Source organism: Tripterygium wilfordii, chromosome 4, assembly GCF_013401445.1.
Source record: "Tripterygium wilfordii isolate XIE 37 chromosome 4, ASM1340144v1, whole genome shotgun sequence".
Lineage (NCBI taxonomy): Eukaryota > Viridiplantae > Streptophyta > Magnoliopsida > Celastrales > Celastraceae > Tripterygium > Tripterygium wilfordii.
Window position 1 is genome coordinate 13943728 of NC_052235.1, and position 12957 is coordinate 13956684.

The 12957-nt window shown below is 36.4% G+C and overlaps 2 protein-coding genes across 2 annotated transcripts; one reads left to right on the forward strand and one right to left on the reverse strand.

Moving 5' to 3' along the window:
• Positions 1–2246: 2246 nt before the first annotated feature.
• On the forward strand, positions 2247–3809 carry LOC119996151 (zinc finger protein CONSTANS-LIKE 5). The gene is made up of 2 exons (XM_038842685.1): positions 2247–3099; positions 3205–3809. The coding sequence occupies exons 1-2, from the start codon at positions 2353–2355 to the stop codon at positions 3601–3603; spliced, it is 1146 nt and encodes a 381-aa protein (XP_038698613.1). The 5' UTR covers positions 2247–2352; the 3' UTR covers positions 3604–3809.
• Positions 3810–10892: 7083 nt separating this feature from the next.
• LOC119996999 (uncharacterized mitochondrial protein AtMg00810-like) lies at positions 10893–12467 on the reverse strand. Its single transcript, XM_038843773.1, has 2 exons — positions 11775–12467; positions 10893–10904 (listed from the first exon to the last, which is right to left on the reverse strand). The coding sequence occupies exons 1-2, from the start codon at positions 12465–12467 to the stop codon at positions 10893–10895; spliced, it is 705 nt and encodes a 234-aa protein (XP_038699701.1).
• Positions 12468–12957: the final 490 nt, after the last annotated feature.

A 12957-nucleotide genomic window follows, 5' to 3' on the forward strand; every position in this document is an offset into this window, starting at 1 on the left:
TTATGCAGTTGGGATTTCAACTAGAGTTTTTGATTTTGTTTCATCATTACGAGTACATCTCAGTATGTGTCTGATTGTCCCTTATGTGAAGCGGTGTTCTCTAATCCAAACCAAGTACATTTGTATTGGTTTCGACCCTTTAAATTCTATCCAAACACCATCTACAAACTCAAAGCATGTCTCTTAATACAACCACATCAACAAAACATGTATTCTAATACAATTATATCAATAAAACACAAAATCTCATGCAGTTTTGTTGACCCACTAAAACTTACACCATTGTAAGTGCTCTTAAAGGGCCGCACTTATTATGAGATGCATTCATAATTTGTTTTTGTATTTGGGTTTGAATTAGATTTAAAACTTCTAGGGTTTTTGTTTTGATGGTTTTGTATCCAATTATATATTTATATATCATTTAACCTTGAAATTGGGGATGAAAGACTTCACCAAATCAGTAAACGAAATGGGGTTGGCCGGTCAATTGTGTAAAAACGAATGTATATTTAGATGCACCCTAATACTATAAGGGCAAAATTGTCCATTCAAATTTTTTTATTATTATTTTATAGCTATGGCCTCAAACACGTTGGATCCAAAACCCACACATTTTTGATCCTAAAAACTGTGTAATATTTACTTTTGCAACTTGCAGTGAAAAGTGGAGCAGTGGACCATGCGACAGGGAGAGATGTCACGACTCACGAAGGTGTCATGAGGGAGCGTTGGCCTTTTTTAACCCCGACATCAAATATCTGTGTATGTCAAAAAGCTGAAAAACCTCTTATGCCAATTGTCTATATAAGAGGTTACCATATATTTAGGATCCGACCCACGTGGATAGCGGGCAATGGAGAGCAACCACAATAATGTTCTTTTGTTGGGACATGAATGAGCATAAGTGTGTTTTATTGGTCCAACATGGGAATGAATGTGTACAATAATACAAATTTATTGTCCTCATTTTGTTGGGCCAAGCATGGAGACATGAGACATGATTGACCTCCATGTTAACTCCAACACACTCCATGCTTGACCTCCATGTTAACTCCAACACATGGGTCCAACTTAACTCATACTAACAACTATACAAAAAATCAATACTAGATTTTACCTCTATTACACCAAAAATCAAACAAGCAAATTTACACTATTGTATCAATACATTTTATTAGCTCAATCACATTTGCAAAACACATTCTTAATACATTATTACTCATATTTAATAAATTATATGACACCTCAGAAAATGGTCTCCACATCAATAATTTTTAATGGACCATGGATGGAAGACAAACGTAACCCATCAATTAAAGTTGAGAGGCTCATTTTACACGGAAAAAAAAAAGATAAAGGGTTGAATTGACCATTTTTCATAACTTAAAAGGGCATCTGTCAGAGCATCCACAATGGTGTAATATTTAGCATTGTTAACAACATTTTTTGGATAAATATAGTGCTATACCATCACAATGGGTATAATGAAGTGTATTTTAAGTACTTGAAATGTTACTTTTTTGATAAGTATAGCGCTACATGCACACAATGGGTGAAAAATGACACTTGAAAATTTAGTTGTGGAAAAAATATACTTGAGAGTTGGAGTATATATATAGTTGATGAATAGTAAAGAGAGAGATGATGAAAAGAAAGAGAGAGGTGATGAAAAAGAAGAGAGAGAAGATTAAAAGGAAGAGAGATGTGATGAAAAAAAAGAGAGAGAAGATAAAAAGGAAGAGAGAGATGATGAAAAGGAAGAAAGAGAAAATAGAGAAAATGAGAATAAAGTGTTAGAATTTATGGAGTGTTGATGAATAGTATTTATTGTGGGACCCACTCATCCAATTGAATTGTGTCACATAGGAGAGATGAGAAGAGAGAGAATGATTTTGAAGTACTGTATTATATGGTTACCGTTGTGTATGCTGTCATACTTGTCCCTACCTTATTTATACAAGCCTTGACAGTTGATGCCCCTGCTGAATCTTTCTAAATATAGAATTCCAATAAACTCCCTGAAGTAGGACCCATGTCGGCACAGACCAATGACAACTATTTATCCTCAAAAACATTTTAAATTTCAAAAATTAACCAAAACAATAGCTATCCATCTGAACCTTTTTATGTGGCCAAGGATCATCCACGTGTTCCTATCTTACTCGTCAGCATTCAGATTTTCTCTTTGACTCGATAGAAAAGAAAATCAATATCCTCTATATCTTGCACCCAAACATCTTTACAATTTTGACTCATAAGTCACGCGCTTCTCTTCAGCCACAAACGAAGACTCCATACATAGCTTCTCAATAGATTCTGGAGACCCATTAAAAAACAAAAATCGCTGAAGAAATGGGGATTGAAATAGAGAACTTGAAAGGGTTTTCCGGCGGGTGGAGCGTGGCGGCAAAGAGTTGTGATTATTGCAGAGCGGCAGCTGCTGCTGTGTTTTGCCGCTCCGACTCAGCTTTCCTGTGTCTGAACTGCGACACCAAGATTCACGAAGTGAACAAGCTGTCGTCGCGACACGAGCGCGTGTGGATGTGCGAGGTTTGCGAGCAGGCACCTGCAGCTGTCACGTGCAAGGCAGACGCAGCCGCTCTGTGCGTCACTTGCGACGCTGACATCCACTCTGCTAATCCACTCGCGCGACGCCACGAACGAGTGCCGGTGGAGCCGTTCTTCGACTTCGCGGAGTCCATTGTGAAGTCATCGTCGCCGTTCAATTTTCTAGTCCCCAACGAAAATGATTTGATTGGCTCCGCTTGTCAGCACGACGACATTGAAGGGACTTCCTGGCTTATGCCGAATCAGAACCTGATGTCAAAACTCGGCCTGGAAAATCACGACGTTAAGCCGGCAGCGGACCTGTTATTCTCCGAAATGGATTCGGATCCTTTTTTGGATTTCGGGTACCCGAATTCCATAGATGCCAGGTTCCGTCATCATCATCACAGCGCAGGTACCGATAGCGTGGTACCGGTACAGAGCAAACCAGCTCCGTTTCCGGTAATGAACAACGAGAATTGTGTGGACATCGATTTCTGTAGATCGAAGATCTCTCCGTTGAACTACACAACTCATACACTCAGTCACAGTGTAATTACTTCAATTCCTTTAAATTTAAATGGTTTCTTTGCGACTGAAAATTTACTGAGAAGAATTGCTAATTTTGAAATTGAATATTTGAATATGAGTTTTCAGGTTTCGTCGTCGTCGATGGATGTAGGTGTTGTTCCGGATGGTACTTCCATGCCCGAAATGTCATACAGTTTTAGCGGAACCATGACGGGTGGCGTTGACCCCAGCGTATCGGTCTCAACGGGTGCTGCGGCGATGAATCAAGCGGCCCAATTGTGTGGAATCGATCGGGAAGCGAGGGTTTTGAGGTACAGAGAGAAAAGAAAGAACAGAAAATTTGAGAAAACCATCCGCTATGCTTCCCGCAAAGCCTACGCCGAGACGAGACCGAGAATTAAAGGCCGGTTCGCGAAACGAACAGAAGCCGATAACGAAGTAGTAGCAATGGACCGCCTCTATGGTTCTCAGGCATATGCACCGTTCATGGCTGATCATCAGTATGGCGTCGTTCCATCCTTTTGACTGTTGTTGTGATCCTGTATTCTCAGCACTATTTATTATTTTGCAATTAGAATAATCGTTATGTATACTGATGGGTTTTCAGCCGTTGATCTGCAAATTTATGTGATCGGATCAAAAAAGCCCGTTTCAGTTTATCCTGTTGGATGATGTAGTTTTTTTTTTTTTTTTTTTAAGTCAATAAAAATGATTGTGGATCTATTTCATTATTCTGATTGGCTCTCACATCTACATCATAGGAGATTATTTAACTCGAAACCGTTGTGGAAAGCTGTCCACTAATAAAATCCTATTTGAAATATATATATATATATATATATAGAACATTAGAAGAATGTTTTAATAATATATTAACTAAAAAGGCAAAGTTTTCGGAGGAGTGACAAAATTATATTCAGTCCGGATGATCGAATTTCTCCGATTAGGATTAAATCAATTTGAACATAAGTTATATAGCTAAAATCTAGGTTCAAAAACAAAATTTTTGTCCGATTTAAAACCGAGTCCAGCGTAAAACATAAAAATCTTGTTTGATTTATTTGTTCAAACCCTAACTCGAATTAGATTGTTGTCCAATATATTTATCAGAATTTAAATCAATATGAGTTTGATCAATTAAGTACGTCCGAAATTCAATTCAAATTAAGTTTGAGACATGTAAATATTTCGTAAATACTCAAGTAGTTGGGTTGTGGAACTATCGTCTCTATTGACGATACCCTCATGTAGACGACAACGATGATTTGGCATATACAACCTATACTAGATTCACCCATGTTTGATTGACTGACCCAATCTCATCTTTTGCTTTTATGGTTTCAAAAGAAGGCAGCTGGAATGACATTGATCTTATCTCTTTCAAATTACTACTTTCTTTTGTTTTTAAGTTTAGTGTGAAAAAATCATGTTTTGATCTATTTGGGTGATAATTTAGATGTGAATATTTTTGGAGTCAAATCGTATGGATTCAAAATAAGATTTTTGAGTTTGATTCTCAATGGAAACAATATGCTTATAGCCATGCATCAAGTTTTGACTCAGCTTCCCTATCGTCGGATGAAAATTTTTTATACATGAGGCTTGACGGCCCGAGTTTAAATCCTTATCAAATATGTAAAAGATAAAATTGTATGGGATTGTTCTCTGTAAACCAAAAAAAAAAGTGTTTTGGGGGTTTTGGACTTTATATGCACCCCATGAGATTACTTGCATGTGCCTCCAACCCTTGAAGCTTTTGATGGTGAGTTTCTTTGGTTTTTCCCTCATAAAGAAGGACATGCAGATCTTATTACCAAACTTTAGTTTCCAAATTTGCACAACAACGTAGCAGATTGGATGTTTCAAGGCAGATTAAAGATTCTCATGCTTCTTTCTTGGCCACTCAAATATTTGTAATTCATTAATTATACAAATAATTAAACTTGTGCCTTTTTGTGGGAGTCACACTTTTAATTAGGTAGGATACCTAAATTAACGTTCGCACATTTTATTTTTATATGCTTGCATGGGTCCATTTCTTCTAGTTTTCTTAACGCAGTTGTCTCTGGAACAACGAACAATTGTCTAAATAACAACTTTTCCTTGCCACTGTTTTTTATTTTCTTTAACTAGTAATTTGATATATAGAGTTGGGGAACTGACATATGGATTGAAGTGTGTATATTATGGAGACAGTTACACGGGATTCGTATCCAACTATCCATATCCGTGTCGGTCCATTTAAGGTATTATATCTACTTGGGGCAAAATTGTATGAACTCGGAAAGTTCCGAGTTCGATTTTCACTAAGAGTAATACTCTTGTGCTCACGTATTGAGTTTTGACCCAACTTATTATGTCGTCAAGTGAAAAAACTTTTGTACATGCGAGTTTGATGGTCTGAATTTAGACCCATGTCATCCAATTAACAAACTTATATGGTGTCGTTATCACCTTATTGGTTACCAAAAAAAATATTCATGCGAGTTTGAGTTTTTGTTGAAAATCCCAACTCTGCGCGCATAAACGATATTGTTTGTTTTGTGTTTATTGGTTCATATGAATATATCGGACTTGTACGACTTTGTTATCTTAGGACCGTCTCACTTCATGAGATTTATCAACATGAACAATTTTTCGAGTGGGCTTACGTTTGTATGAACACACTATAATCGCCTTCAAAGAAATTGTGTAGAGACATTGCAAAAATAATTTAGAAGTTTCCATATATAAAAAAGTAATTTAACAGTTAACTGCTTCAAAATCTCAAAAAATATGGAAAAAATAATAATAAAAAAATCTATTTTGGATTTTTGGGAAGAGACAAAAATGTCAGGAAAAGACTTGAAAGTAGAGCATGTGGAAGTAGCTATCAAACTGAAGTCCAGTCCAGACTGTGACATTTTGTTGGGCCCAGACCCATCCACTCTTCACGTGCCCAACCGACCCACGCCACATCCCCGTGGGCTCTTCTTGTCTTTTTACTGAATGTGGTCCAGGTCCATTCCACTTCTTACAGGTCAATCAATGTCTGTCTGTCCACGCAAATAACTTGTAGCAAGGGGCAGAGTCAGAAAACAATGTTGGGATGGGCAACCCTCAACTCCTAACATAATATCAACTTTTGCCAAGAAGCAGTGGGGTTCTCCAATTGAGACTGACAGATAAATTTCCAACCTCTCAGTAGCTTAGGAACCCACCAGCTACACAGTATTTTTTCTTTCTCATTTAGGCAGCACTATTTTGCTCGCCAGTTCTACCGGAATCGGTTTTGCCTTAATTTCTTTTCCTCTGGTCATTAGGATGTTTTGGTTCGTCAGGATGTTTTGGCCTTGGAATCGGTTTAACTGCTGGTCTACATTTCCCTCCTCCTCCTCTCTTCTAACCAGCAAGACAAATAAAAAACATTAAATTATTTCAATCAATCCATAAAGAAGAGAGTTTTTACGTTGGTTAGGGGAATCATCTACTCTTTTTCTTTCTTTCCCTACAGTTCTTTATTTGATCATCTACTCTTCTTTCATCAATTTTTTTTTCATCCCAAGGAAAGAAATATTTAAGGCAAATGAACCGAAATTTAAGGCTTTGAATTCCTTTGGATTATCATAATATACTAGAAAAACTTGGAAGATCTCTGAAAGACAGTTATTACAAGATTTTTTTTTTTTTTGTTTTAGGCAGTTATTACATCACTTGATAGTTGATATATACATATATATTGCATCCTCTGTTACTTGGTAGTATATTTCTTCACAAAATTTGACCTTTTCACTTTTGTGGAATTGACAAAATCATTCACATTTTTTGTAAAACTGAAACAACATAAAATTCAACAAGAGTCTGTATAAGCAAAAGATACTTGTGTTTCCTGGAGATCATACTCAACTTGAAAGTTCACTTGTGCTGTATTAATCCCAAGAATAGAAAAATCGTAATCATTTGGGACTATGGCCATGCATATATACTAAATTTTCAAAGATTATAAATCTATTTCTGGCTGGTAAATGAACGTTTTCACCTGAAAAATGGATCATCCCTGAGAGAGCGACGTTTTTAAGAGACTCAGGCTAGTAGCAAAATTTGAGTTTGGAAGGAGGATTTGGTGCTAATTTAGCCAGATTTGCCATTTCATCATCCCTTCTCATTCATAAGATAGGCTCAAAATCAACAATGCCTAATGTTGCGCCATAATCTATAGCCATGTAACGAGGCCTATGTGGGGTCTTTGTTTCTACACCACCAACGCTAATATATTCCATAGTAATAAGGTAGAAGGGAAAGTACCAATTGTTTCAAGTGGGGTTGAAACAACTTCTGCCCCAGAGATTGGTGCTTGTTGTCCGAATCTAATTTTACGACTATACGATGATGGTTGCAAGCAATAGGAGAATTTGGGTTCAATGAAAGGTCACAGTTGAGAAATCAATTACAGTAGCCCTCTTCTGAGGCCAGCAACACGGTACCTTGATTAACACTCTCTCAAATCACCACTTTCGTAATTACATCCAAATACTATTTCATGGAAATAAACTCCATTATATTTGAAGGTCTCACTACCTAAGACTCCGGATGAATATCCAATGTTGTTAGGGGCGGAGCTAGGAATTTAGATGAAGGGGGTCAAAAAAGTCTTGCGAGATTGCCTCCGAATTTTTTTAGTACCATTTACAGAGGAAAAAAATTTGTTGCGAAGTGCTGGATTTTTTAGAGGAAATCACACCAAATTTGGATTTGGCTTTGAGATCTACGAGTAACAGGAGTTGTTGAGTCGGGAGAGAGTAAAGAGAAATTATTAATATATTTACATAAGTATTTCAATTTAAAGGTTTTGTTTTATAGGAGCACTTCCGCAAATCTTGTCTTGCTTCTAGTGTTGGCACTGTTAGATTCTAAACACCTTAAGATGATGTGATTTAAAGAGGATCATAGTTGAAATATGGATATGGATATGTATAGGATATTTCTTAAAAAATAAAGAGGGACAAAAGTGAAAAAAAGAGTATATATAAGATATATTTTGAAAACATAAGGGGGGCAGACAATTGCCCTCTTCATCTAAGGGCGCATCTGCCCTTCAATGTTGTAGGAATAGTTGTATTTGCACCGGTTGGATTTTCCAGGGCTATATTCAAGTAGAGCATCGTAAAACTTTGAGTCATAAGAGATCGGTTGGTATGAAGTGGACGCTTGAGGATAAAAAAATTGGCCATTTGGTTTATATGGGTGGGCGCATTATATCCATACAAGATTACTTCATGTGTCAACACCGACAAAGACTTGATAACATGAAGAACCAACAGAAATCGTCATGAGGTAGTCACTCGAAATTGCAGTTATCACTAAATAAAAATGTTTCATATTGATATGCATAGATGAGTTAAAGTGGTATGCTCGAGAAATTGATCGTACAAGAGCTTTTCTCACGAGCTCTGATGCAGAGATAGAATAGTTATGAAATGGAGATAATTGGGAATTGCGATGAAAACGATTAATACTAAATCCATCTAAATCGGCTCTAGTTGGAAATTGAATCGACATGCTAAACAAGAGGGGAAGCAAAATATAGATGAATAGATTCATTGTTAATATTGGCTGATAAAGGGATATGCAACAATACAAATGACATTGTATGACAGATTTAAATTTAAAAATAACACTTGAATTTGAATATTCAAATTCAAAAGTGTAATAAAAAAAAAAAAGATATTGTAGAATCTATGTATTTTTCAAAAGAGTATCATAATGTTTAATTAAAAATAAGTGAGGATTACTATTTTGTTGGGAGGAAATGAGAATTTGCAAAAATAAAATTTTTATTCTTGAAAAGTTGGATTTTGAGAACCAATCGACACCTTAAGAAAAGTGGACCAGAATTTAAAGCTTTAAATTCCATCGGATCATCATAAAGAAAGGGTGCTGCTATTTAGACCCCTATTTTTGCTATTTAGACCCCATTGATTAGACAATTCTCGGTATTGGAGCCGTGTTGATGGTTGATGGTTGATTGTCTCATCTATGTGTGTTACTTAGAAATATAAAGTAAAGGTAATAATCATGGAGACAGACAAGACTGGAGACTGACAGACAGTGATTAAGAGAGAGAAAGATCAAGAGAGAGGGAATTATCAATTGTTTAATATATACATATACATATACATATACACATATACATATATATATATATATATATATATATATATACAGGAATTCTCCTATGTGGACCAAAAAGTGTGCACCAAATTTGTGGACCAAAATCTAATGGTTGTAATAAACGACAACATAAGTGGGAGCCACACATTTATTATGGGACCCACCACATATATGGTTGAAAAACAAGTCCACAAACTTGGTGCATACTTTTGGTTCAGATAGGAGAATTTCTATATATATATATATATACACATATACATGAAAATTCTCAAGTGAGGGATCCCTCACTTTATTTAAAATAAGGGATCCATCTAATACCATTCATTATGTGTAAGTGTGGTCCCCACACTTGATGGAGCCCACGCATGAATGGTGTATGAAAGGTGTTAGATGGATCCCGCACTTGAGAATCCCTCCACATATACATATACATATACATACATATATATATATATATATATATATAGACACACACACACATATACCCACTATGTAAATTATCTAAAAACTTAATTCATATACATTGGGCTAGTTTGGTAGAACATTTACAAAGTAGTAGATATGCCAGTAGAAATGGTGTTAACAGAAATGCTGGAAAATGTTAGTAGCAGAAATGCTTGCTGAATGCTGAGTAGGTGTTTGGTTGTAATTTTGCTATTAACATTTGTGCTGTGTAGTATTTTGTGATAAATTACGTGCAAGGTATTATGCATATTTGTTTTATACGCTGTATCCAAACAAACAATTTAATATTAAAAATAATATAATGACTTTTAAATTAATTAAAGATAATAATAAATTATAAATTACTTAACAAATTATCAATTTATTTGAATTTAATTTATCTTAGAAATTCAATCGTGGAACAACTAAGTATCGTCTAATTACAATATCCTACCGGTAGGATACATAGGTATCCTATCACTAGGATACATACCGTATCCTAACGGTAGGATACATTAAGTATCCTATCACTAGGATACGTTAAGTATCCTATCACTATGCTACATATTGTATCCTACCGGTAGGATAGTCCTATAATCACCAAAACGTGTCAATAAATGAGGGGTAATCTTGAAATAACATTAAATTATTGGAGACAATAATGAGAACAATTTCGAAATGCTCCAGAAAAACTCCTTAAGAGTAGCATGTCAAAGTTGGATGAAAATGTTACATAAAAGTCTCTCGAACTATGTCCATAAAAGTCTCTCGAACTATGTGCGGCATAACTTGATTGATGAGTTGAGAACATTTTGGGCAGAGTATGTTGATCTATTTGGTGGTTATGAATGGACATGTTCCATTTACAACTCACTTGACTTTTGGGAATCCGATAGACCATCACCACTTCAGAACTGGATGACAATGCCAGACATGGGTAATTTGATTGCTTCAAGATATAATGTTATATTACATCTCCTTAGTTCTGAACAGTGCTTGACATTTTTTACAACTACGATCAATGCCTCCCCCGCCGCATGAACATGTTACTATCACTATCGGGTTTGTTAATAGTAATCACTTTGTCCAGATTGCCTTAATAGAGGGTTACCCGACGCCTCCCATTATGATTAAATGGTTTACATATAGATATGATTGCGCAGCTGCATGGGTTACACCTTACACGGAACAACTTGCATCATACATTCAATGTAGACGTTCTACATTTCCTTCTGAAACCATTGTATTATAATTTACATAATTGTAAGAGTATTGAAATGTTATTTGTCTGTATTTTAGTTGAATATTTGACAAATATAGTTAGCCTATAAGTGAAACAATTGAAAATCAGTGACTGCATTAAAACATATATATGTATAAAAAAATTATTATACTGAAAAAATACATTAACAATTATAAAAATTTCAAACCTTTTAAATGAATGGTGTATATGCTCCCAATGTTTAATAAATAGTTACAAACAGTAGACCCACGTGAAAGATGACTAGATGACGTTTAGTCAACATTAAAACCCAAAAAAAAGGAAAAAATGAATGAAAGAAGGTCATCTGTGTCATGATTATTTATACATTTTTTTATCTGATTTTATGCATTATCCTTACAAAGCTATGACCGATACATAATAGGGGGTGAAGAAAATGTAAAGAAAACAGAGAAAAAGAATTGTGTATGGTGTTGAGAAAATTGTATGTTCATTTACATCTATGTTAGTGATATATATAGGAGAAGAAAGCACTAAGTCAAGCCTAAACAATGGCAAACAACTAGAAACATTGCCTAATTTATGCATGCATTTAAGGTAATGGAATCAATAATATATTCTCCTTGATATCCTCCTTGATATCCTCCTTAACATCCTCCTTAATTTCCTCCTTAATACTCCCCCTCAAGTTGGAATAGATGTTGACTATGCCCAACTTGCTAAGTAAGATGGAAAATTGTGGGACACCTACAGCCTTCGTGAAAATGTCTGCCGGTTGCTTCGAGGTTGAGATGTGAAATGTCTTGAGTAAACCGGCCTGAATTTTTTCTCTTACAAGATGACAGTCAATCTCTATGTGTTTCGTTCGTTCGTGAAATACTGGATTTGACGCTATATGTAATGCTGCTTGATTGTCACAATACAACCTAGCTGGTTGTGGATGCTTGATTCCAAGATCACATAGAATGTACTTTAACCAAGTTATTTCACAACATGCCGAAGCCATGGAACGATACTCTGCTTCCGCGCTTGAGCGGGACACTGTGTTTTGTTTCTTAGTTTTCCAAGAGATCAATGATTGTCCGAGGAACATGCAATATCCTGTGGTGGAACGACGTGTGTCTCGACATCTAGCCCAATCCGCATCGCAAAAAGCATTCAGCTGTATCGGACTAGTGGCAGAGAATAAAATACCTTGTCCAGGGGCTTGCTTGATGTACCGCAATACTCGGTAAGCTGCTTCCAAATGTGGAGTACGGGGCTTATCCATGTATTGGCTAAGAATATGGACAGCATACACTAAGTCTGGGCGAGTAAGTGTCAAGTATATCAACCTTCCAACAAGTCTTCGATAAGAAAAAGGATCACTGATGCACTCTCCATCAGTCTTGTTGAGGGATAAATTTTGTTCCATAGGAGTGTTGACTGACCTAGCAGCAAGGTAGCCTGCATCCTCCAGTATTTCAAGGGCATATTTACGTTGTGAAATAGCAATCCCCTTGCTAGAACGTGCAATCTCTATACCCAAGAAATATTTCAACTCACCGAGATCCTTCAACTTAAATTGTCTCATGAGACCATTTGTAACTTCCTCAATGTCTTACAGACTATTCCCTGTGAGGATGACATCATCAACATAAACAAGAAGTGCAGTGAAGATGCTACCTCGGGTTCGGATGAAGAGTGAATAGTCCGACTTAGATTGATGAAAACCAGCAAGTTTGAGTGCTGTAGACAATTTTATGAACCATTGGCGAGAGGCTTGTTTGAGCCCGTACAGAGATTTGTGCAACTTGCATACACGAGTCTCCCCCTTTCGTCCGAAACCCTGAGGTAGGGACATATATACTTCTTCCTCAAGATCGCCATGGAGAAACGCGTTATTGACGTCAAGCTGACGAAGGTGCCAATGTTGGGTGGCAGCCACGGCAAGAAGGAGACGGACGGTAACAAGCTTGGCAACTGGGGCAAAAGTCTCCCTGTAATCAAAACCTTCAATCTGACTGTAACCTTTGGCAACCAACCGTGCCTTGTAACGTTCAACCGTGCCATCAGGATTGAAT

Coding starts and splice junctions, on each gene's coding strand:
- LOC119996151 (XM_038842685.1), top strand. CDS start 2,353: ATGGGGATTGAAATAGAGAACTTGAAAGGGTTTTCCGGCGGGTGGAGC. Junction 3,100..3,204: donor CTCATACACTCAGTCACAGT/GTAATTACTTCA, acceptor ATGAGTTTTCAG/GTTTCGTCGTCGTCGATGGA.
- LOC119996999 (XM_038843773.1), bottom strand. CDS start 12,467: ATGAGACAATTTAAGTTGAAGGATCTCGGTGAGTTGAAATATTTCTTG.